At 43.6% G+C, this 26,846-nt stretch overlaps 1 protein-coding gene across 1 annotated transcript in view; it reads left to right on the forward strand.

Annotated features, from left to right (window-relative positions):
- The window catches only part of ppp2r5eb (protein phosphatase 2, regulatory subunit B', epsilon isoform b), a 122,521-nt gene that overhangs the window by 43,955 nt on the left and 51,720 nt on the right, over positions 1 to 26,846 (forward strand). The window contains exon 2 of the mRNA XM_068038772.1: positions 26,294 to 26,490. Coding sequence (XP_067894873.1) covers positions 26,294 to 26,490 — 197 coding nt within the window. The remainder of the gene's footprint in view (positions 1 to 26,293; positions 26,491 to 26,846) is intronic.

Here is a 26,846-nt window from a genome sequence, read left to right on the forward strand (position 1 = left end):
CAGTTGAGTCATTGGAAGAGTTAGTCCTGTTCAATTGAATGTATTTTTTTTTAGATTTTAGAGATACAGCACTGAAACAGGCCCTTCGGCCCACCGAGTCTGTGCCGACCATTAACCACCCATTTATACTAATCCTACACTAATCCCATATTTCTACCACATCCTCACCTGTCCCTATATTCCCCTACCACCTACCTATACTAGTGGCAATTTATAATGGCCAATTCACCAATCAACCTGCAAGTCTTTTGGCTGTGGGAGGAAACCGGAGCACCCGGAGGAAACCCACGCAGACACAGGGAGAACTTGCAAACTCCACACAGGCAGGACCCAGAATTGAACCCGGGTTGCTGGAGCTGTGAGGCTGCGGTGCTAACTATTGCGCCACTGTGCCGCCCTGTGTAATTATCAATTGAAAAATTAAGTATCTTCAGAGACACAATAGGTTAGTGTGCTTTAGAACACACCTTGGATCTGGGGTTGATTAAAGGTTGATCATTTACTGGAATGTGTCTTGAAGCATTTAACTGTTGAAACAATTCATTCTAAACGCATATAAAATTATTGGTGAGGCCACATGTTAAACATTGTGTATAGTTTTGGACATCTAGCCAACAAAAGGAATGCATCTATTGAAGAAGGTTCATGGAAGAGGAACAGTGATGTTTGCAGTAATGAGGGCTCTAGCACTGCATTTCTCCAGAATAGACGTGCGTATAGTTTAAAAAAAAATCAATGATTCTCTCAGCTAATTGTTTTTATAACTTCTCTTTTAAGCATTAACTGAAAATCTGTGATCAGCAGATTAAAGTTTGACTTGGAATTTTAAAAATATATACTAGCCTGGGCTGAATTGATCTTGTATTCAGACTGAAATGGAAGCTCCTTGAGTGCCACATTGCTTTAACACAAGCTGCACTTCTTAATGACTAGGTAGTTTTTCCTTTATGTGCTGTTTGTTTTTCATTCCCAGCATGGCATTTGGTCATTTGTTAGCATGCCAAGTTTACCACCAACTTTCTAATAACTATGTGAATACAGCTAACATCTGCAACTGTAACTTGAGGTTTGCATTTTCCTCACATTGACTAATTCACGTTCTAGCTTAGCACAATTCAACCTGTCAGATCCTCATGGAAAGATATATTTGGGCAACTAATTAGTGTAATCCCCAGTTGCTGAATTCTATTAGAATACTGTATTTACATAAGGCTGTGAAATAGGCAAAGGATGTCACTTTTAGTTAGTGCTGAAGGTTGAAGTTGACAAGTAGGTAAAATTGAATAAAACTAGATAATTGCCATTCCAGCTGATGTGAACATTGGATCACATCCTCCAGCCTTCATATGTAATTAGGTATACGGCTCACAACCTATGCAGATGTTTGTCAAAAAAACCTGCTCTGCTAATCTACTTTATTAGCGACAACTCAGATACTGAAGCAGCCTGTGTAGAAATCCAGCAAAACTTGGACAATATCCAGGCTTGGGCTGATAAGTGACAAGTAACATTTGTGTCACACAAGTGCCAGGCAATGATGAGCTCAAACAAGAGAGAATCTAACCATCTCCCATTGACATTCAATGGCATTACGATCGATGAATTCTCCACTATCAACATCCTGGGGATTACCATTGACCAGAAACTGAACTGGAGTAGCCATATAAAATACCATGGTTACAAGAGCAGGTCAGGGGCTCGGAATCCTGCAGCGAGTAACTCACTTCCTGACTCCCCAAAGCCTGACCACCATCTACAAGGCACAAGTCAGGAGTGTGATGGAATACTCTCCACTTGCCTGGATGAGTCCAGCTCCAACAACACTCAAGAAGCGCGACACCATCCAAGACAAAACAGCCGCATGATTGGTGCCCCATCCACAAACATTCACTCCTTTCACCACTGACGCACAGGGGCAGCTGTGTGTACCATCTACAAGATGCACTGCAGCAACGCACCAGTGCTCCTTTGACAGCGCCTTCCAAACCCATGACCTCTACCACTTAGAAGGACAAGGGCAGCAGACACATGGGAACACCACCACCTGCAAGTTCCCCTCTAAGCCGCACACCATCGTGACTTGAAACTATATTGCCGTTCCTTCACTGTTGCTGGGTCAAAATCCTGGAACTCCCTTCTTAACAGCACTGTGGGTGTACCTATCCCACGTAAACTGCAACGGTTCAAGAAGGCAGCTCCTTCTCGAGGGCAATTAGGGATGGGCAATAAATGCTGTCCTAGCCAGCGATGCCCACATCCCATGAATTAATAAAAAAAATTAAGCCATAAATTGCTAGTTACTTAGCATTTCTATAATCATAGAAATTTAGAGTCTGGCAGGAGGCCATTCGGCCCATTCATCTGGGTGAAAAAATTTCCCCTCAAATCCCCTCTAAACGTCTTGCCCTAAATCTATGCTCCTCATTATGAACCCCTCAACCAACGGGAATAGGGCCTTCCTGTCCCCCCTATCTAGACCCCGCATAATTTTATACACTTCAATTAGGTCTCCTCTCAGCCTCCTCCATTCCAAAGAAAGCAACTTTAGCTTATCCAATCTTTCCTCATGACTGAAAATCTCCAGTCCAGGGAACATCGGAACCCTTCCGAAGAAGGGTCACTGACCCGAAACGTTAACTCTGCTTCTCTTTCCACAGATGCTGCCAGACCTGCTGAGTGATTCCAGCATTTCTTGTTTTTGTTTCAGATTTCCAGCATCCGCAGTATTTTGCTTTTATCCTTGTAAATCTCCTCTGTACCCTCTCTACTGCAATCACGTCTTTCCTGTTGTGCGATGACCGGAACTACATGCAGTACTCCAATTGTGGCGTAATAATGTTTTATACAGTTCCAGCATAATCTCAGCTCTTGTATCCTGTGCCTCGGCTTATAAAGGCGCAAGTATCCCAAATGCTTTCTTAACCACCTTATCTACCTGTCCAGCCACCTTCAGGGATCTGTGGACATGCACTCTAAGGTCCCTCTGTTCCTGTACATTTCTTAGTATCCTACTTTTTATTGTGTATTCCCTTGCCTTGTTAGCCATCCCCAAATGTCTTACCTCTCAGTTCTCCGGATCGAACTCAGTTTGCCACTGTTCCTCCCCACCACCTGACTAGTCCTTTGATATCTTCCTGCAGTCTACAGCATTCTTCATTATCAACTACATGGCCAATTTTTGTATCATCTGCAAACTTCTTAATCATATGCATTCAAGTCCAAATCATTGATTATATATACCACAAAAAGCAAGGGACCAAGTACTGAGCCTTGTGGAACCCTACTGGGAACAGCAGGCAGGCAGCATCTGTTGAGAGAGAAGCAAAGTTAACATTTCAGGTCTGTGACCTTTCATCAGAATGATGACACAGATGCTGCCTGACCTGCTGAGTATTTCCAGCACTTACTGTTTTTATTACACATCGACCATTACCATTTGTTTCCTGCCTCTGAACCAATTTTGGATCCAACTTTCCACTTTGCCTTGGATCCCATGAGCTTTTACTTTCGTGACCAGTCTGGCATGTGGGACCTTATCAAAACCCTTGCTGAAATCCGTATAGGCGACATCAAATGCACTACCCTCATCGACCATCCTTGTTACGACCTCAAAAAATTCAACCATGTAAGTTAGATATGACCTTTCCTTAACAAATTCGTGTTGACTGTCTTCGATTAATTTGTGCCTTTCTAAATGACTATTTATCCTGCCCCTCAGAATTTTTTCCAATAATTTTCCCACCACTGAGGTCAGGCTGACTGATCTGTAATTATTCGGTCTTTCCCTTTTTCCCTTTTTGTACAATGTTAGCTGTCCTCTAGCATCACGCCTGTAGCCAGAGAGGATTGGAAAATGACGGTCAGAGCCTCTGCTATTTCTTCTCTCCCTCCATTTCGTCCAGGCCTGGGGAATTATCCATTTTCAAAGATGTTAAACCCCTTAATAGTACTGAAATACTGAAAGTATTTAAAGAGGAGGCAGATAGATTTTTGAAATATCAGGGTGTTGAGTGCTATGAGGAGCTGGCACGAAAGAGAGTTAAGGTCTGGGGCAGATCAGTCATGATCTTATTGAATGGCGGGGCAGGCTTGAGAGGTCGATTGGTCTACTCCTGCTCCTATTATATTCTTATGTTAATATTTCCTCTCTCTCTATGTTAATTGCAATGTCTTGAATCGTCCCTCTCTTTTATGAAAACGCATGCAAAGTATTAAGAACCATACCCATGTCATCCACCTCCTCACACAGGTTACCCTAATGGGCCTTACTCTTTCTTTTGTTATCCTTCTTGCTGTTTATATATTAATAAAAAATCTTTGCGTTTTCCTTGATTTTACTTACCATGTTTTTTCACGCACTTCCTTTGCTTTCCTAATTTCCTTTTCAATTTTACCCCTACACTTTTTATACTGCTCTAGACTTTCTGCCTTTGGTATCTGTCATAAGCTTCTGTTTTTTTTTCTGTATCCTCTCCTTTAAGCCCCTTGACATGAGAGGGCTCTGGATTTGTTAGAAGTGCAGAGGGAATTCTTGCATTATTGGTACACAGCTAAAGAAGTCAGTAATATTTCCTATCCATTGTTAATTTATTCTCTGGATGTGGGTGTTTGTGGCAAGGCAAGCATCTATCCCCTGAGAAGGTGGTGGGCCATCTTCTTGAACCGCTGCAATCTTTGTGAATATGCTTTAAATACTGTTCAAGGATTTTGACCCAGTGCTGATGAAGGAATGATGATATATGTCAAGATGGGGTGTGACTTTGTGTTCCCATGCATCTGCTGCTCTTGTCCTTCTCAGTGGTGCAGGTCGCAGGTTTTAGCTGTTTTTTTATGCATTCACGGGATGTGAGCATCACTGACACAGCCAGCGTTTACTGATCACCCCTAGTTGCCCAGGTTTGTTAACTGCTGGGTTATTTCAGAGGGCAGTTGAGAGTAACATTAGTGAACCAGTTGGGTTTTTACCATGATCTGACAGATCCATTACCACTTTTACTAGCAAGGGGGAATTTTAACTTGAGTTCTTTCGATTACTTGTCCAGTAACACAGCTATGCTACCATACCTGGGCTGCAGTGCATCCTGTAGATAGTGCACACTGCAGCCATGGTACAGCGGTGGTGGAGGGAGTGAATGTTTCGGGTAGTCCATGAGGTGCTGATCGAGTGAATGGCCTTTTTTGGGTGTGATTTGTTGATTTTATCAAGTATATTTTCAAATATCAGAAACTGCAAAACGATCCTGTACTTTATAGACATATGATAGTGAAGAAAGGAGTTTTATCAACTGGGAGGAAGGATCGGTTTGCAAGAGTCTGTCCAATTCTGTGTAGCCAGTCACACTATGTTGTTAGAAACTGCAGAACAGCATTTTAAAAAAAGGGAAACTTTTGGTAATTGATGTACTCTAGTTTTTGGAAATTTTCAAACAAAAAAGCATGGAATTAGTACATACTAACTGAAGAAAAACTAATCGTTCCTCTTGCTGCAGCTAGGCATTTTGAATATTTTAGTTTGGTTAGTCAGATTTGTGCTTTCCTTTTGAGTTTACAAACATTTTGCTTTCCAACCTTTGTCTCCTATAACTTGATTTTCTTTTAATTTTATTTCTTTCAATCTTTCCTTTGCCTTTGTCCATCCTCCCACATTTCATTTATGGGTTAAGGAAAATGTTTTTAAGACTTATTGTGTAATACTGATTTTAGGCATTGGGTTGTCTTGGAATGGGTGTCTCTGCTAAAATGTCACGTTGTACTGTTCTGCAGTCCAGTTCCAGGCACCAAGCAGCAATGAGCAGTGAAACTAATTAGATGATACATTTGTAGATATATATTTTTACATCACCATCTTGTGGCTGAAATTGGGAGCAAGCAAATAGGAACAGCCCTTGAGCCTGATCTGTGATCCAACTCTATGGGGCTTTGTCCCATATCCCTTAATACCTTTGGTTAACAAAAATCTATCAATCTCAGATTTAAAATTAACAGTTGATCTAGCATCAATTGCTGTTTGTGGAAGAGCATTCCAAACTTCTGCCACCCTTTCTGTGTAGATTTGTTCCTAATTTCAAGTCTGAAATGACTAGTCTAATTTTAGTCTATGACCCCCAGTCCTAACTCCACAACCAGCAGAAATTCGCTTCTCTCTTAGTACCCTATCTGTTTCCCTTATATTAACAATGCAAATTGTTGCACCAGCACCTACTGGCCAGAATAAGGAATGTCAGTTCTTAAGGCATTACGGAAACATGTACTCCTTGGCCTCCGATCATAAATCCATTGTAATCATGGTTTTTTTCTGTTCCTATGGTCTTTGTATGTTCTCCACACCATAATTTTGATCACCTGATCGGTGTAAAGTAATTAGATATATAGTAGAAGTGCATTTAAGCAATTTTGGGGTCAAACGTTGTTTAGGAGCAGGGTTTACTGTACGCACATTTGTCTTTATTTCAGAGCTGCTAGTACAGATACTTGCATGAAAAAGTGATCTGACTTAGTAATGCTGCATGGGCTTACCTTCACCTATTTCCCTTACCTGCTTGGATGTTTTTTTACAATACTTTTCCCACTTGCTTTTTTAATACTCCATTTATAATATCTTTTAGCAGCAAAAACCTCCAGCATAGTCATTTGTGTAGGACCCATTAGATATTTTGGTAAACTTTGTGCAAAAAACCCCCCAATGTATTACTGTTTGCTATTCTTCTACATGCTGCTTGCAATTCAATAGTTTCAGTATCTAAGTCTGTTAGTTCCTGCCAGTGATGAGAGTTGCTTATGACAAAATAAAACCTATTATCCTAACAGGATTTAGCACACAAGAACACTGCCAGACTTCTATGTTTTGAATTCAGTTTGACATATAAGTGGTGTCGTGGTAAATTGCTTGCAGATGAAAAGCTTTTTAATTTAGATTAAAGAGCACTGTATTACAATCCAGTATTCAATCACAAGATATATTTTCATTTTCCCTCCCTTGTTAATCTGTACTTTTATCTCAGTTACTTGACAATCTTCAAATTTTCAATTGTACTTATTAAGGGCTTGTCCTTGTGTGTTTTTCCTTGATGTTGGGCAACCAGAAAATTCATGTGATCATCAAAATGTACTTGGGACTGCTGCAAATTAGTTTTGGTCTGGCAAGCTGGATTTGTGGTTGGAAAACCCAAACACACCATCTGTTCCTATCACTTTAGCTTTTATTCATTGTACAAAATCATGTGATTGTCGTGTAAAACAAATAATCTTCAAGAATTTTTTTTTATATACAGAAACTAATAGCTCAAATTTAAAGATTGCTTGTTCAGCAATATCAGAATTTTAAAAATAAATTAATTGTGAGGCAGGCTTTAATGAACTTAAATATTACAATCTTGCATGCATTCAGACCTGCAAAGTTGTCAAGGTCCTTCAACCTACCACTACCAGTAATTGATGACATCCATGTTCGCTTCATCTCTTTAGTCAGTAAAGCAGTAAAGATGTATGAAAATGATCAGCAGTAATGTATTGCCATCCTTATACTTGCAATCAAGCAATCTACAACTTATTAGAAAATTTGGTCATAAATACTGATTGCTGGAAAACAACTTGAGGTTTAAAAATGCAGTCACAGTCTCATTGTTTTCCAAAGCACGTGCTGAAATTTTGATAAGCTAGAACCAGCACCTCCGTGGGTAAAACGAAATAAGCTAAACAAACAAAATGACCCAACCTCCTAATTGCAGATGTTACCTACCAGATATGTTGAGATGTATTTAATGTTCTCTTTCCACTCTTCAAAGTCACCTTTGAGTTTTTAAATCAAAGGAATTTATTTTGTCCAGCAAAACTACCCTGTAGCGTAGGAACAGTGTACAACAATTTTTCAACAGATCCATAAGCTTTCCGTTATAATTTTCCACAATATACACATTTTCATAAAGGAATCATGAGCCGTTGCTTTAAAATCAAGGTCTTTGTGCTGCTATCAGGACTGAGATGACATTTTACATTGGAACCTGGAGCGCTTGAAAATTGCCAAGCGTCCGATTGAATTACTTCAGAAGTTTTTTTTATAAAAAAAAAATAGAATTGACCATTTTCAGTTGTTCATGAACTTAGTTTTCTCAGTTTTAAGTTACGCAAAGTTGCTAATTGTGACTAAGAAATGACCAGGAAGCTGTCAGATTGTTGTAAAACCCAACTGGATTACTAATGTCCTTTAGGGATGGAAACTTGCCATCCTTAACTGGTTTAGCATATATACGACTCCAGTCCTACACCAGTGTGGTTGACTGAACTGCCTTTGAAGTGGCTAGCAATCCAGTCAGTTTTGTCAAACCACTACATGCAGTTTTTCGTAGGGCAACTATGGTGGATAATGAAAGCCAGCAATGATTCAAAAAACACCTGAAGTGCTGTGGAAAGCTGGAGATGGTTAAATAGCAAAAGTGATATCATGAGACGCAAGAGACATCAAAGAAATTAAAGAAATATGAGATGGAGAATATGCAAATAGCACAAGAGGTGCTGGGTTATGGGAGGTAGATATAAAAACATGAAAATATGGGATTAGTGTAGGATTAGTATAAATGGGTGATTGATGGTCGGCACAGACTCAGTGGGCCGAAGGGCCAGTTTCAGTGCTGTATCTCTAAATAAAAAATAAATAAATAAAAGCTGGCCATGCAAAGTGAGCCCCAAAAATCTAGAAGCCTGGGAGAAGAAAACAACACAGGTTGACATCAAAGGTGCAGACCACTCTGCAGCCTGGCTGATGACTTAATCTGATCAGCTACAAAGTTTTAGATGCTTTAACTCCAGTACTACCTCAGTGAGCACTTGGGGGACCTAAGCTGTCTGGACTTGTGTTAGTGAGACGTGTTCCTCCAATGAGCGAATGTGTGCTTTATATTGGACAAACAGAAATCCTACAGGTGAGTGTAATTTCTCAGTAGCTTGAATTGGAAACTCAACAGTGTGATGGGTTCTGCACACGTTGGGAATCCCCAACAAAAAGCACAGCAGAATTGATTTGACAAAAAGAAAAAGGTATTGTAAAGTGCTGAAAGTTCAGAGGTTGAATGAACCTTATGGTGCGGCTCTTAGCCAACAAAATCCAGAAAGTCACCTGAGTTAATAGATTGTAGCCGGAGGCTGAACAATTACTCCATGGAGGAGAAAATGGACTGATGCTCTGGGATATCAAAATCAGTGGCAGAATTTATTTTTCAGTTGAAAATGCTTATAAATTAAAATGTAATAAACAGCCTGTCATGTAATAATCATGTCAGCTTGAGGTAAACATAATTGACTTGTGACTGACCTGGTCAGCTGACCTGTGAAGATGCTAGCTAGGATTAGTCTTTTCTGTATGCATAATATCAATGTTTATCTGTTTTGAATAACACGAGAAGAGGAGCTCTTTCCTATACAAAAAGCTGTCATGTAGGTGTTGGTTCCTTAGATACAGTGCTGTTCAGTTTGACGTGTCCAAATGTCAATTATTGATGTGTAAATGGCCATATATTCAGTGTGGAAGGCATCACAGCCTCACCAAATATCCACACATAGCACTTACAGCAGGGGTCATTGGATAGCTATCAAAGAGAATCCTGATTAGATTTCCTCTCCTTAGCCAGGGATGCTGAGGCCAATTGATGTGCTGTATTGCTATCCAAGCTGAGATTAGCTATTTTGGTGAGATCAAACCTGGGACTTGGTTTATACTGCTTAGTAACTCACTGGACTTGCAGCAAGTGGTGTTCCCATGTGTCATGGTAGAGGTCGTGGGTTTGGAAGGTGCTGTTGAAGAAAGCTTAGCAAATCACTGCAGTGTATCTTTGTAGATGGTACACAATGCAACCACTGTGTGTCGGTAGTGGATGGGGTGCCAATCAAGTGGACTGCTTTGTCCTGGATGGTGGTGAGCTTGAGTAGTGTTGGAGTTTTGCAGTTCCAGGCAAGTGAAGAGTATTCCATAACACTGCTGACGTGCCTTTGGTGAGTGGGGAGGTGAGTTACTCGCTTCAGAATTCCCAGCTTCTGACCTGCTCTTGTAGCCACAATATTTGTGTAGCTGGTCCAGTTAAGTTTCTGGTCAATGAAAGCCCCCAGGATATTGATGGGGGATTCAGTGATGGTAATGCCATTGAATGTCTAGGGAAGATGGTTAGATTCTCTCTTGTTGGAGATGGTCATTGCCCAGCACTTGTCTGACAGGAAACAAAGGGTAGTAGTCAACGGATGTTTTGCAGATGGAAAGCAGTTTCCAGTGGCATTCCACAGGGGCTCAGTGTTGGGACCGTTGCTGTTGTGGTATATATTAATGATTTGGACTTAAATGTGGGAGGCATGTTTGGGAAATTTGGAGGTGACACAAAAATTGGCTGTGTAGTTGATAGTGAAGAGGATAGCTGTAGACTGCAGAATGATATCGATGGTTTGGTTGAGTGGGTGGAAATGTGGCAAATGGAATTCAATCCAGAGAAGTGTGAGGAAATGCATTTGGGGAGGGCAAATACAGCAAGGGAATACACAATAAATGGGAGGATATTGAGAGGGGTAGAAGAAGTGAGAGACCTTGGAGTGCATGTCCACAGCTCCCTGAAGGTGGCAGGACAGGTGCATAGAGGTGGTGAAGAAGGCATATGGAATACTTTCACCTTTTGGCCGACGTATAGAATACAAAAGCAGGAATGTAATGCTGGAACTGTATAAAATGCTGGATAGGCCGCAGCTGGAGTATTGCGTACAGTTCTGGTTACCACATTACGGGAAGGACGTAATTGCTGTGGAGAGAGTACAGAGGAGAGATTTAGAAGAATGTTGCCAGGGCTTGAAAGTTGCAGCTATGAGGAAAGATTGGATCGGCTAGGGTTGTTTTCCTTAGGAGGCTGAGGGGTGACTTAGTTGAGGTGTACAGAATTATGAGGGGTCTGTCTAGATAGAGTAGACAGGAAAGACCTGTTTCCCTAGCGGAGAGGTCAATTACCAGAGGCATAGATTTAAGGTGATTGGTAGAAGGATTAGAGGGGACATGAGGGAAAACTTTTTCATCCAGAGGGTGGTTGGTGTCTGGAATTCACTGCCAGGAACAGTGGTGGAGGCAGAAACCCTCAACTCATTTAAAAGGTACCTGGACATGCACTTGAAGTGCTGTAACCTGTGAGGCTATGGACCCGGTTGGAAGGTGGGATTAGGTTGGGCGACTAGAATTTTTGGCCGGCGCAGACATGATGGGCTGAATGGCCTCCTTCTGTGCCTTAATTTTCCTATGGTTCTAACTGTTGCTTGCCTGAATGCTGTTCAGGTCTCAAAGCAGTTCATGCCTGCAGACAGTATTATCTGAGGAGTTCCAAATGCAACTGAACACTGTGCAAACATTAGTGAACATTTCCACTTCTGACCTTTATGATGGGGGGGTGGGGGGAAGGTCATCGATGAAGCAGCTGAAGATGGTTGGGCCTAGGGCATGCCCTGAGGAACTCCTGCAGTGATGTCTGAGCTGAGATGATTGGCTTCCAATAACCACAGCCATCTTCCTTTGTGCTAGGTATGACTGCACCCAGTGGAGAGTTTTCCTCCTGATTCCCATTGACTTCAAATTTGCGAGGGCTATTTGACGCCACACATGGTTAAGGACAGTCACTCTCACCTCACTTCTGGTGTTCAGCTTTTTCGCCCATGTTTGGACCAAGGCTGTAATGAGGTCAGGAGCTGAGTGGCCCTGGCAAACTGAACATTGACGAGCAGGTTATTGCTGAGTAAGTGCAGCTTAATAGAACTGTCGATGGCACCTTCCATCACTTTGATGGAGAGTAGACTGATGGAGCAGTAATTGGCCGGATTGGATTTGTCCTGCTTTTTGTGGAGGACATATTTGGGCAATTTCCCTCCTTGTCGGGTAGATGCCAGTGCCGTAGCTGTGCTTGAACTGCTTGGCTAGGGGCATGGCTAGTTCTGGAGCACAAGTCTTTACTACAGTGGGATGTTGTCAGGGCCCATAGACTTTGCTGTATTCAGTGCCTTTAGCTGTTTCTTGAGATCATGGGGAGTGAATTGAATTGGCTGAAGACTGGCATCTGTGATGCTGGGGACCTCAGGAGAAAGCCGCGATGATCATCCATTTAGCACTTCTGGCTGAAGATGGTTTCAGACGCTTCAGCCTTGTCTTTTGCACTGATGTGGTGGGCTCTGCCGTCATTCAGGATGGGATGTTTGTGAAGCCTCCTCCTCCGGTTAGTTGTTTAATTGTCCACCACCATTCATGATTGAATGTGGCAGGACTGCAGAGATTTGATGTGATCTGTTGGTTGTGGTCTTTCTTAGCTCTGTCCACAGCATGCTGCTGCCATTGTTTAGCATGCATGCACTCCTGTTTTGTAGACTCACCAGGTTAGCACCTCATTTTTAGGTATGCCTGGTGCTGCTCCTGGCATGCTCTCCTACATTTGTGATTGAACCAGGCTTGGTTTGATGGTAATGGTAGAGTGAGGGATATGCTTGACCAAGAAGTTACAGATTGCAGTGGCGTATGATTCTTCTGCTGCTGGTGGCACACAGCGCCTCATGGATGCCCAGTTTTGAGCTGCTAGATCTGATCTGAAACTATCTCACTTACCTTGGTGGTAGTGCTACACAACACAATAGAGCATGTCCATAGAGCGTCCTCAGATGGTCTTCGTTTCCACAAGGGCTGTCCAGTGGTCACTCCAACCAGTACTATCATGGACGGATGCACCTGCAACAGATAGATTGGTGAGGGCAAGGTCAAGTAGATTTTTCCTTTGTATTGGTGTTCTCACCATTGCTGCAGGCCCAGCCTGGCACCGATATCCTTCAGGATTGGGCCAGGTCGATCTGTAGTGGAGCTGCCAAACCTTTCTTGATGGAGAATGAAATCTCCCACCCAGAGTACATTCTGTGTACTTGCTATCATCAGTGCTTCTTCCAAGTAGTGGTCAACATGGAGTACTGATTCATCAGTTGAGGGAGGGCAGTATTTGGTAATTAGCAGGAGGATTCCTTGTCCTTCTTTGTCCTGATGTCATGTGACTTCGTGGGATCCAGAATCAATGTTGAGGACTCCCAGGGCCACTCCTGACCTTATACCACTGTACTGTCACCTCTGCTGGTAGGGCAGGACTTAACCAGGGATGGTGATGGAGGAGTCAGGGACATTGTCTGTAAGTTATGATTCCGAGTATGACTGTCAGGCTGTTGCTTGACTAGTCTGTGGGGACAGCTCTCCCGACTTTGGCACAAGTTCCCAGATGTTAGTGAGGATGACTTTGCAGGGTTGACTGGGCAGGGTGTGCCATTGTCATTTCCGGTGCCTAGGTCAGTACTGGGTGGTCCGTCTGATTTTATTCTTCTTTGACTTTTCATTAGTGGTTTGATGCAACTGCCAGGCCATTTCAGAGAGCAGTTAAGAGTTGATGTAACTATTTCAGAAGGGAGGGAGAGGGAGAATGGAGAACTACAGACCTATTAGTTTGACCTCAGTAGTAGGATCTATTATAAAGGTAACTGGACACTTAGAAAATAATGGTAAATTAGGGCACAGTCAGCATGGATTTATGAAGGGGAAATCATACTTGACAAACCTGTTGGAGTTTTTTGAGGATGTTACTTGTGGCATAGATAAAGGAGAACTAGTGGATGTGCTGTATTTGGATTCTCAGAAGGCTTTTGATAAGGTCCCACACAGGAGTTAGTAAACAGAATTCGAGCACATGGGATTGGGGGTAATATACGAGTATGGATTGAGAATTGGTTAACAGACAGAAAGCAGCGAGTAGGAATAAACGGGTCATTCTCAAGATGGCAGGCCGTTACTAATGGTGGACCACAGCTGTTCACAATCTATATAAATGATTTGGATGTGGGGACCAATTGTAATATTTCCAAATTTACTGATGATACCAAACTAGGTGGGAATGTAAGTTGTGAGGAAGATGTAAGGAGGCTTCAAGCAGACTTGGACAGCCTAAGTGAATGGGCAAGAACATGACCGATAGAACATAATGTGAATAAGTGTGAAGTTGTCAGTTTTGGTAGTAAAAAACAGGAAGACAGTGTATTGCTTAAATGGTGAGAGGTTGGGAAATGTTGGTGTCCAAAGGGACCTGGGTGTCCTTGTTCATGAGTCACTAAAAGCTAGCATGCAGGTGCAACAAGCAATTAGGAAGGCAAATAGTATGTTGGCCTTCATCACAAGGGGATTTGAGTACAGAAGTAAAAGTGTTTTACTGCAATTGTATAGAGCCTTGGTGAGACCGCACCTGGAGTATTGTGTACAGTTTTGGTTTCTTTATCTAAAGCAGGATATACTTGCCGTAGAGGGAGTGCAACGGAGGTTCACCAGAATAATCCCTAGGATGGCGGAATTGTCTTATGAGCAGAGATTGAGGAAACTGGTCTTGTATTCTCTAGAGTTTCGAAGAATGAGAGCTGATCTCATTGAAATTTTCAAAATTCTTACAGGGTGTGACAGGGTGGATGTAGATAGGATATTTCCCCTGGCTGAGTCTAGAACAAGGGGTATGCCATTTAAGACTGAGATGAGGAATTTCTTCTCAAGGTGGTGAATCTTTGGAATTCTCTACTGCAGCGGGCTGTGGAAGCTCAATCACTGAGCATGTTCAAAGCAGAAATGGATAGATTTCTGGAGACAATGACATCACGGGATATGGGGATAGTGCGAGAAAGTGAGGTTGAGGTAGTTGATCAGCCAAGATCAAATTGAATGGAGGAGCAGACTCGACGGCCTGAATGGCCTACTGCTGCTTCTATGTTAACCACATTGCTGTGGCCTGGTGTCACATGGGCCAGACTGGGTAAAGACATTCGTGAACCAGATGGGTTTTTATGACAATCCGGTCGTTACATGGTCACCACTACTAGTTTTTTATTACCGATTTGTGAATTAATTGTATTTAAATTCCCCAGCTGCTGTGGTGGGAATTGAACTTGTGTCTCTGGAGCATTAGTCCAGGCCTCTGGATTGCTAGTCCAGTAACGTTACCAGTATGCTACCGTTCCTGATAGCTCTATTGCTAATATCATTTTCTCCTCTTTCCCTGTACTTCATAACACTTGCCCTTTCTCTTTATAGGTCTTGGAACATTAAATAGTACTGACTGGATTTAGTCTTTGTAATTGTAACTTATGCAGTCACTGCAGAAAACATTGTATAAATCCTCTACTCAAGTGAAATTAAATATAATTCTGTTGTAAGTGATCCAATTTGATTTATTTAGAGAGACTGACTTTCTTCAATATTTCTTGGTATTTGGGCAATTGCATTATGAATAACATTACCAAATGTTCTCACTATTTTGTAGAGCATTTCTAATAAGATATAATTGTAAAAATAGAGATGTTTCCTAGACATTATACATTTTAAGTACAAAATTAAGCAAATTAATAAATGATTAAAGAAATTGTTTTTTAATAGTGAAATAAAATTGTTGCCAACACTTAGTTGAAATTAAACTCCTGGCAGTATTGTTTTTTTTTGTTGGAATAATAAATTAAATGAGTTATTGCATTTGGAAAAAATAAACAGAACGCACTGATTTATTGTGCAGTATATGTAATGTATCCATCCATATTTGTCAGCAATAGGCCATGTGCTTCCATGTTTGATGCAGCAATATACAATTCTCTAAGTTCTTATAGTTCAGAGCATTTGGTACTGTTATATATCCGTCACTTGATATGACAGTTATCCTAGCCCTTCCATTCAGGAAGAATCTGTTGTGCATCTGTTCCAAACACTGCATCCAATCTTCTACAAACTATTATAGTTTATGCTTCCACTATCCTACCTAGAAGTTCATTGTTCTTCCTTTTTTGAAATTGTGGTTGGGATGTGGGTGATTTGGGTAAAAGCAATGCTTATTACTTGTCTCGTCTTGAGTGCATCAAGAGTCATCCATATTGTCTAGGACTGGTATCACACATAGGCCAGACTGGACAGGGATGGCAGTTTGATGCAGAAGTTAAACTAATTTATACTTAACCTGCCAATATGTAATGAAATTTGTGTAATTTGTTAACCCTTTGACATTTTCATCTAGTATGATGTATGATTATAAAATGCAAACAGAAAATGCCAGAAAAGTACAGCCAGTTGGTCAGATTGTGAAAGAAACAGGGTAGCAATGCAGTGACTCATTTGAAATGCTGTGCATTTGCAATTTTTCTATATTTGTTTTCATAATTGTGGTATTTGTGCTTTTATTTTCTACATTGACATGGTGTTCATTTTGAACAATTGCAACAATCTGCATTCTACTTAATTGTGACATAGAAATGAGTTTTTTAAGTGGCTAATGGTAGTCTGCTGTGCTAATGATAGATTGTAATCAGGCATTTCAACAATTAAGCATATTTGAATACATTCTCATCCTGGTGCATAAGGCATTTCCACTTTCTCTGCACAAATAATCCATGGTGTATTCAATTTTATAAATGTTTAATTTTTTTTCCTCTTCAGTTTTGTTAGCAAGCTACTTTATTATATTTTTGAAGAATCAGTAGAAGCATAGAAAGTTTAAGGCACAGAAAGAGGCCACTTGGCCTGAAGAGGTTATGATTTTAAATATGGAAAGAATGTAAGTGCAGTGAAATGATGATGTATATATTGGTTACTCAGAATCGTGGAAATACAGCATAATAAGTGGTCATATGCAGATTCATTGAGGAGTTAGGATCCAAGTTGTGTTTTTTTCTGGCTCACTACTTTGCTATCTTGGGAGTTTGGTGCATTGGTGTATTCATATGTAGGTTTACTTTGGCTTGAATTCTGATAAAATCTGGTTTTCTCATAGCTATGTGATTTGTTTGGTTATCCTCCATCCAGACAGCCAGTCTGTAGGGTAGAAAGCTACATTGACAGACATAATTACCTCAGAGAAGTCTCTTCTAGATAAGATGAACAGCTGCAGTTATCAGCTGTTCTGTTTTTGTATGTAATGAAGCATGGCTGTACAGTGCTACATAATTACTTGTTTGATGGCAGCTGTTACCTTATCTATTCCTTTTTTATGTGCTTTGAAATCAGTAAAAGTGAGTTCATTAACATGCTTAACATTTGAATTTTATCTTCTCATCACAGCAGGACAAATTGTTTTATTCGTAGTGTTAAAGTTGTATACTAGAATTTCAGGTAAATGAGCATTGTTGGTTGATGGCTGAGCCATGTATAGAAATTGAGTTACACTACAAAGAAATGTTAACCTTTTCTTCCCTCTCCAATTCCACCCCCCCCCCCCCCCCCCCCCCAATTTCTCTCTTCCCCCATCTCGCTCTCTGTCCCCTACTCCCTCTTGAATGCACTGAGCTCTTGCTGAACCAAAATGGAATGCCATACTCCAGATGTCTAACCAAGGCTCTGTACAAGTGAAGCATCATTTCCTCACTATCGTATTTTAAACCACTTTGAGATAAAGGCCAACATTCCATTAGCCTTTATGATTTCTTTTTTGTACTTGTGCATGACTATTTAGTGATCTGTGTACACTGACAATTAAGACTGCATTTGTTGACCACGCTATCGGTAGGTGGCGCTGTTTTGGCATATGCGCAAATATAGCATGTGCCACTAAAACGTCACAGCTTGCGACTGTAGCAGCTGCCAGGACTAAAGATGGCGCTGCCAGGACTAAAGATGGCGCTGCTCAAAGAATCACACAGAGGCAACCTAACAAACACGTGGCAGCATACAATGGCCGGAGTGAGAGTGTGGAGCGGGCCGGTGAGAGCAGCGCGGGGGGCGGGGAGACCAGCGTGGGGAGAGCAGCGGCGACGACGCGGGGGGGTGGGGAGGAGAGCTGGGGGAAAGAGGGAGGGGAGGGAGAGGGAGGAAGGGGAGAGGGTGGGGGAGAGCGGGGGGGTAGTGGAGGAGAGCGGGGGGGGGGGGGGAGCAGCGGAGCGGAAGAGGAGTGCCTTTTTCTGTGCATGCGCCATAAACACAACAGCAAAAGACTTACCAGCCAGTCCCTGCACCCGGCGACACCAAGGTCTTCAGCCGCTCGCTCCCCGCGGCTCTCTACGGCCTCTCGCTTCCGGCCCTCTCCATTCAGCCGTTCCCTCCAGCTGCGGATGCCCAATCCAGTTGCTTTCTCCCCTACCCAGTTGCTTTCTCCCCTACTTCTCAACAGTACTTCAGGCATTGCAACTGTCTGGTCCCTGCCTTTTGCATGCTCCCTCTCCCCACCCCACCCCGCTCTCCCCTCTCCCTCTTCACCTCCCCCTCTTCACCCACCCCCTACCTCCCCCCTCTTCACCCACCCCCTACCTCCCCCCTCTTCACCCACCCCCTACCTCCCCCCTCTTCACCCACCCCCTACCTCCCCCTCTTCACCCACCCCCTACCTCCCCCCTCTTCACCCACCCCCTACCTCCCCCTCTTCACCCACCCCCTACCTCCCCCTCTTCACCCACCCCCTACCTCCCCCTCTTCACCCACCCCCTACCTCCCCCTCTTCACCCACCCCCTACCTCCCCCTCTTCACCCACCCCCTACCTCCCCCTCTTCACCCACCCCCTACCTCCCCCTCTTCACCCACCCCCTACCTCCCCCTCTTCACCCACCCCCTACCTCCCCCTCTTCACCCACCCCCTACCTCCCCCTCTTCACCCACCCCCTACCTCCCCCTCTTCACCCACCCCCTACCTCCCCCTCTTCACCCACCCCCTACCTCCCCCTCTTCACCCACCCCCTACCTCCCCCTCTTCACCCACCCCCTACCTCCCCCCCGAACCTCCACCCACCCCCTACCTCCCCCCCGAACCTCCACCCACCCCCTACCTCCCCCCCGAACCTCCACCCACCCCCTACCTCTACCCCCCGAACCTCCACCCACCCCCTACCTCTACCCCCCGAACCTCCACCCACCCCCTACCTCTACCCCCCGAACCTCCACCCACCCCCTACCTCTACCCCCCGAACCTCCACCCACCCCCTACCTCTACCCCCCGAACCTCCACCCACCCCCTACCTCTACCCCCCGAACCTCCACCCACCCCCTACCTCTACCCCCCGAACCTCCACCCACCCCCTACCTCTACCCCCCGAACCTCCACCCACCCCCTACCTCTACCCCCCCCTACCTCCACCCCTCCACCACAGTTGAATATCTGAAGTGCAGTTGCAAAGTCGGGGAAATAGCATCCAAAACAAAACCTCAACAATTCTGGTTTTAATTATTGAGAAATTTTATTAAGTTCATTAAGCATCCGAGGAACTGCTGTACATGAGTGTTGTGTCCAGCATTCCCGTGAGACAGACAGGCCGAGTCTCTGCTATGCACAGCTAAAGAGATTGTTCCTGGAGAGCCTTGTGGTGAATGAACACTTGGCTCTCTATTTCACTACTGTATTGTCCATGTGAAGAAGGCAAAGTCACAAGAGTCTGAGCTCAGTCTATTCTTGGTGAATGTTCCCCAAGCGCATCCCAATGTGCACTCTCAATTCATCCATAAATGCAATGTTCCTTTCCACATCGTGACAAGCTCCGCAGCATGATCCAGTTGCCTTCGTTGCTTGAATGCTGACCTTCAGTCTCAAGGATTGTTTTATCGACGGCATGTTTTACATAAAATGAAATAAAGCAAATCAGAGTCAGAGCTTGCCTCCCTCCATCCACTGAAATTACTGTTGTGCACACCTTTTTAAGTTCTGCAGTGAAGGCACCAATTGATAACGTCGCCAATGAAGCACTTATTACCCACCTCAGATGCAGGAATCAGCACATCCTTACGTCCTCTCCTGCACTGCCTCCTTTGCTTGAATGCCGTCCTTAAGACTCAAGGATTGTTTTCTCAAGGGCACGTTTTACATGAAAAGAAATAAGGAAAGAACATGAGTATCAGAGCTTCCCTCCCTCCAATGAAATTACCGTTGAGCATGCTTTATGCTCTGCAGGATAGGCATGTACTAATAACACCGCCAATGAATCACTTAGTACCCACCTCAGCTGTAGGAGTCAGGATGATGTAACTGCCCCTATCTCGTGATGGTTCAGTGCTGCTCTCAGAGAAAACATGAATGATGTGAGGGTGCTGGAAAAAGAAGCACATTTCTTTTGGACTATGAACATAAAGCAGGCCATTTAGCCCAGCTGTTCCCTGCTAGTGGTTATGCTACTCCTGCACCTTCCCATACGCTCCCATTTCATCCTGCCTACTACTATCAGCATCACCTTCCATTTCTTTCACTCTTGCCTACCTTTGCCTTAAAGCAACATTGAGGATGGAGAATGATGTGGCTGCACTCCCACCTCACCAGTTGTGTACGCAGCAAGAGCATTCACATACGTGCTACCACTGGACACGGCATGCTTGTTTCTTTTAGTGCTCAGTCTCTTCTTGCTGAATGTTCCCCAAGTGCTTGACCCCTTTGGACGCCCTCTCTGCTTGACAGGCAGCAGCTGGCAATTGCGGAGTCTCACAAGGCTCTGCATGGTTGTTTCAAAGGCGGCTGGGGAAACAGGTGGCTGTGTGTCCATGTGCACTGCTCGGATGGGTGCAGGAACAGGTGGCTGTGTGTCCATGTGCACTGTTCGGATGGGTGCAGGAACAGGTGACTGTAACTGAACAGCAAGGAGAGGTTACCGCAGGTGGGGGAAGTGGAGCTCTGAACAGGCAGGCATATGTTCAGGAAGGCTATTAAGGGACCACATGGGAAACATGAGATGAGATAAGAAATACAGAATGCACTCCATTGAAACGTTACAAAAACGAAAGTGATCGTTTAGATGGAAGGTTGTTCGCTGGACTGCAGCACATGTACTGCCTGCACAGAGCAACTTACAACAGGGACTGGAGTACATCCAGTGCCCCAGACAATGGAAATGTTTTCAGAGCAGCTTACAACAGGGACTGGAGCACATGCAGTGCCCCAGACAATGGAAATGTTTTCAGAGCAATTTACAACAGGGACTGGAGCACATACAGTGCCCCAGACAATGGAAATGTTTTCAGAGCAACTTACAATGGGAGAGCAACTTAGCTTGGAACAATCTCCTCTGTCTAATAAAAATGAAGCAAATCTCCAAAACGACATGCGAGAAAATGCCCGACGAAACCTCTCCTCCTTCCACTTTCAGAAACTCGCGCCGAAGCTTTGACGCATGTGTGAATACCGGAAGATTGACGCATGCATGAATATCCAGTGGCGTTGCATGAAGCGCATGCGCAGAGGCCAACCTGGCGCGTTGCCCGAGGAAGACGACGTAACGCGATGACGTCACCGGCGCATGCGCAGACTGGTCCTGGCAAGCTGGAACGCAGCGCATGCGCAGAGAGCAGGAGACCGTCTGCGCATGTGCGCACCGCGGCGCAGCCTGATGACGTCAGCGCTGGCCAGCGTTGTCAGGAATCACTTTGGACAATTAAATCCCATTGTCCCTCCGCAGCTTCTACTCTCTTCCATTTAATATGCTGATTTGTTTTTCTTGGATCTGAAGTAGATGATGTCACACTTCCCCACACTGAACTCCATCTGCAATAGTTTTGCCCACTCACTTAGTTTTTGTCAAATGTTAATTCTTCAAGTATGCAATTAGATAGCAAGTTTAAAAGGAGCCACCATAGCAAAGTATCTTTTGCTCACACAATCCTACTTTCCAGCAGTATCATTGGTTAGTAACTAGAGTAAAAACCCGGGTGGTATTTCTCCACTGTCTTGACTGAAGTTGATGAATTCAGTCAAGACAGTGGAGAAATACCACCTGGGATTTTGCTCTCGATTAATTCAGTGATGATCAGAGATTGAATTGGGCACTTTTTATTTAATACTGTAGCCCAGCTGTCTTCTATTCAATATAATTAATGCAAAAATATATATGATCCTTCTTAATGCTCCTTCAGATCAAACATCCAGTTACTGACACTAGCTAACAAGGAAAGATTAGTTATTTTACCTGAATAATTATTAAAATAGTTCTTTTATAGAACCCACAGAGTGATGACTGCAAGCACTTACTGATCTTAAAATGTCAGGAAATTATCTTGTTCCATTGCATGTAATTAAAGATTAAGAAATGTTATCAACGCCTGCATACAATACAATATAATAAAAATGGAACTACTGCGGATGCTGGAAATCTGAAATGTATTCACAGGAATTGTAAACAAACATGCTGTATGTTAAACTGTGATATATGTGAAAAGCATGGTTTTCAATCTTGATTATCCATTGAGATTTATTGATCAATATATCAAGCACACAGAGGATAACACCTAATCTTTCAAGCAGCAGCTAATTGTGGTAATTTGTCACGCATGTTGGATAGAAGTGGGACTTGCATGGTATTTTATATTTCAAAATCTATTTTGCTACATGTTTTGGAATAAAATGCATTAGTGTTCAAACAATTTTACAGGCATAACAAATTTGGGGTCTACTATCCAAATCCTCTTGTTCAGTGGTGCTAATCATGCTTATAAAGTGTCTGCACGTTATGGCCTAGAAATTTGACTGAAATGGGTGCTAAATGACCAGAAGCGCCACTTACTGAGCTGGAATTGTGTTGCCTGCCATATTGGTATAGGCATCGAAGTCCAACGCCTAAAACAGGCATTAAGCCTTTTTAGGTTTATTTCAATGTGCTAAGGATCTAACACCTATTTGAAGCCCATTCACGATATCAGGCTGAACAGGGCCAATGCCGGGCTGGCTGTGTTGAGGAAAACCAGGTCTGCATGCGCCTAACAGGCCATCCTTCAAGGAACTGTTGAAGGCTGCAATCACAAGGTAAATGTTTCAAATATGCTTACTTGAATGTGAAGCTCTGAGGAGCGAGCCCTCCTTCTGACTCCCAAGTTAAAGCCATGCAAACTGCTGCACCACTGGATTTGGTTTTAAAATCATTGTTTTTCCCAATTATTTTAAGCGATATATTAGTACCACGGTACTACTTAACTGTGGTTAAGATTATAGCAGAAGTGCCAATTTTAAGGCTTTCTATTAAGGCTAGGCATGATGGCATCTATCCGTCTCTGGAGACGATGGACTGCGCCCGGGGTGTATGTCATTTCTGGATTGAACATCGTTTGTCGTGGTTGTAGAGGCCGACTCCTGAATGACAATCCCTTTTGCAGCTGGCACAGACAAATAGCGTTGGCTCGAGGTCGACTGGTATTTTTCCTTCTGCCGGGCTCTCTCGCTCCCACCATCTGGTTGTTTACTTTACCCTCTGTTTTTTCCACACACAATATTCGTCTGAGGCAGTGGATGTGGAAGCTGTTCAGTTGCTTTTCTTGGCTTGCATAAGTTGTCCGTGCTTCACTACTGTAAAAGAGGGTGCTGAGAACACAGGTCTGGTACACATGGAGCTTTGCATTTTCAGCTAGTTTACTATAGGTCCACATTCCACACTCTCCTTCTCAACTTTGACATGACAGCTGCGGCCTTGGCAATCCTGGTGCTGATGTCGGCATCGAGGAACAGGTTGCTGGTGATTGCTGATCCAAGGTATGTGAAGCTGTTAATGACCTCCTAAGTGAGGTTGTCAGTGTTGATGGAAGGTGCAGTTTCTACATCCTGGTCCATAACTTTGGTCTTCCTGACGTTGATTGTCAGTCCAAACTCCTTGCAGGCCTGGGAGACCCGATCTGCAAGCTGTTGGAAATGAACTTCTGTATGGGATGTCAGTGTGGCGTCATCAGCAAGCAGCAACTCATGGACTAGGACTTTACGCACTTTGGTCTTGGCGTGCAGTCTTGCCAAGTTGAACAGCTTACCGTTAGCTCTGGCATGCAGGTCGCTGAAGGTGTACAATAGCAGCATGGAGGAAAGTATGCGAGAGATGGTGCCAGGACTCAGTACTGCTTTACCCTGCTGCTGATATTGAAAGCAGCTGATGTTGCTCCATTGTAACTGACGGAACTGTGCATGTTCTCATGGAAAGAAATAGCGACACCAGGAGTCCAGGAGGACAGCCTACTTACAGCAGTTTGAAGAGTCCTTCTCTGTTGCCGAGATTGAAGGCCCTGGTGAGTTCTATAAAGGCGATGTAGAGTGGTCTGCGCTGTTCGCGGCACTTCTCCTGTAACTACCGAAGTGAGAAAAATCACGTTCACTGTTGATCTGCCAGCTCTGAAGCCACACTGAGACTCAGGATAGATGACAGGGTCTGCAATCTGGTCTTTGAGCAAGCCTAGTTTCTTGCAGCGTAGCAGTATCCACTTTGAACCTTGTACATTTTTTGTTGTTCACACCTGTCTTGCGTGCACCATCAACCTGCAGCAGGTCGTTGGTAAGGCCAGAACGCATGGTGCTTACATTCCAGCTTGCGATGCGCAGGACTGGTGTCTGAATCTGTTTTGCCTGGTGCATAGATTATTGACTCGCCTGTTGAGGGATGATTTTCTAAGCTCCAAGCACCCATTGAAGCAAGCAGGCCATGGTGGGACAGCACCTAACTGACTGGGGGCTGCCCAGCTTGGGGGCAGGCAGTAGCTATGCAATGAACCACTATGATCTCTCCCACCGTCGGAAGTAACCACTGGCGCTCGTTCTTTATGCCTGTCGAATGAGAGCTTATAACCAGTACTGTTGCTTCCTGTGTTGTGCAAATGTAAACCACAAAGCTGCAGTGTCCCCTCCAGGGTGCAGGCCTGGGCAAGTAGTTTGGAGACCCTGTGTTGCTCAAGCATCAAGACTGCCCGCTTGGCATTGCTAGTATTGTCTAAAGGAAAGGTTTTAAAAAAAAAAGTACTGTTTGGTAATAGCTCTGCTGTAGGAGTTGCTGGAAAGCTGTTTTGATAAATAACAAATAATCGCCTGCGGGTCTCCACTCCGGATTTTCTGGCAGGGTTTACTCTCTTAGCTGCCTTCTCTCCTAGGACACCCACAAAGCAGTGAGGCTGTTCAGCATAGTTGGGGCTCTGGTTCGTGGGTACCAGATGGAACCACACGCTAGTGGGCCTGTATGCCAGGTGTCTGGGGGCCAGGCCTCCTCCGAGTCCCCTATAATTTAGCCTAGGATCGCAGGGCACCCAGTTTACTTAAGTTGCCACGGGGAGGCACTACATCGGGCTTACTGATGGAAAGCCTATGTACTGGCAGGGAGAGGCTGAAACACTTGGCTCTCTGTTTTGCAATGCTTGTACTTGTACTGCTAGCCATTGGTGACAGCTGAAAGCAAGAGGTGACAAGCAGACTAACCGCTACACGTACCCACTCCACTAACGCACTTGACGCATCGCATCAACAGGAGACTCATACAGCTAGGCATAGGGTCAAAGTTATAGTGTAAGGCAACACTTAAGTTTGAAAAGAATATGTGTGAGAATGAAATGGGGGATCAGGTGCTACCAAGCTTTGCTTTTAAAAGCAACAGCAGAATACTGACTCCAGTGTCCATCCAATTATGTCTGTAGATTGCATTTTGAGGGGGGGAAACAAAATTTGTTCACGTAGTGCTGCTTCTACATAGATTTACCTCGATTCACCTGGGCAGACAGTGCTCTGGGACTGCTATCTGTGTGTCCTGCATGGCATCCTTCAATATCAACAATGGAAAACACTGTGCAGGTGGTGGCCTGAGGTGTTGTCTGCCCTTAGGGAATCGACGCAAGTCTGCGTAGTTCTAGATGTTGGTAGTGTACGATCTACAGATGCTGGCAAGGTTTGGAGGGATGAAATTTTAAATTGTATTGCGTGATATTCTTCATAGTTCAAGTTGGCAGAGATTTTTTTAAAACATTATACACCATTCTCCTTTATTGAAATCAGAGTATGGAGGCTGAATGAGAAAAGGGAGGAACGAATAGCAAGGTCAAGGAGTGAAAAGTTAGTGGGTTGCAGTGTCCATCCTGGGTTGCTTGATGAGGATTGCATATTTTGTTTTGATTCAAAGCAATTTGTATTTGACAAGGCATTTACACTTGAAAGGGACATTGTCAATCATGTTTTCATGTTGTCAACTCTGTCCTCTAATTTAAATGTGTTCTTTGGATGTTGTGCTTAGTTTGCTGGTCTGTTGGGGTAAGATTCAAGTACTCACAGTATTCACTGAGCTAACTTGCACATTTCTTTTGATCTTGAACCAAGTATGATCTGGATCATAGGTTCCTTTTCTTAAAAAAAAATCTAGCCTAGAATTGTTTTTACTGAGTTGCTTTTCTGTTCATGGTTTGTTTGAAGGAATGCTAGCTTAATTTTTTGCTTGCACTAATACAAATTATGGTTTGAAATTCAAACTCATTAAAAATGAAAAATTCTTGCTCTTAACTGGGCAAATTGCTATAATTCACTCATTCTAAATTTAGTCTGTTTCTCATCCCTCTTCCAGACGTTGCCACGACAGAAAAAACAGCGCTGTTCCAGAAAAAATTACAACAGTGTTGCGTTGTGTTTGACTTCATGGATTCATTAGGAGATCTTAAAATGAAGGAGTACAAGCGTTCTACTCTTAATGAACTGGTGGACTTTGTCGCAGTAGGTCGAGGAATCTTGACGGAACAGACATACCCTGAAGTAGTTAAAATGGTAAGTTTTTGACCAACAAACCCTCAAAGTCTCCTTAACTCTGAGTCTAGCCTTTTCTGCATCTAGTCCTCTCTTCGCCCTATCATCCGCAGTCATGACATCAGCCATATAGGCCCCACCCTGGAATTCCCTCCCTGAGCTCTCTGCTGCCAGTTCCCTCCCAAGGTCATCCTCAAAACACCTCTTTGACCAAGATTTTGGTTATCCCTCTGGATATCGCCTTTGTTTTAATGTCATTTTTGTTGTCTTATCTAGCTGTGAAGTACCATGGGATGTTTTCCTACATAAAGGTTCTATATCCTTTTACTGTCTCCAGTTTCTTAACATTTATAGACTACTCTTTGCACCCCACCCCC

Source organism: Heterodontus francisci, chromosome 9 (genome assembly GCF_036365525.1).
Source record: "Heterodontus francisci isolate sHetFra1 chromosome 9, sHetFra1.hap1, whole genome shotgun sequence".
NCBI lineage: Eukaryota > Metazoa > Chordata > Chondrichthyes > Heterodontiformes > Heterodontidae > Heterodontus > Heterodontus francisci.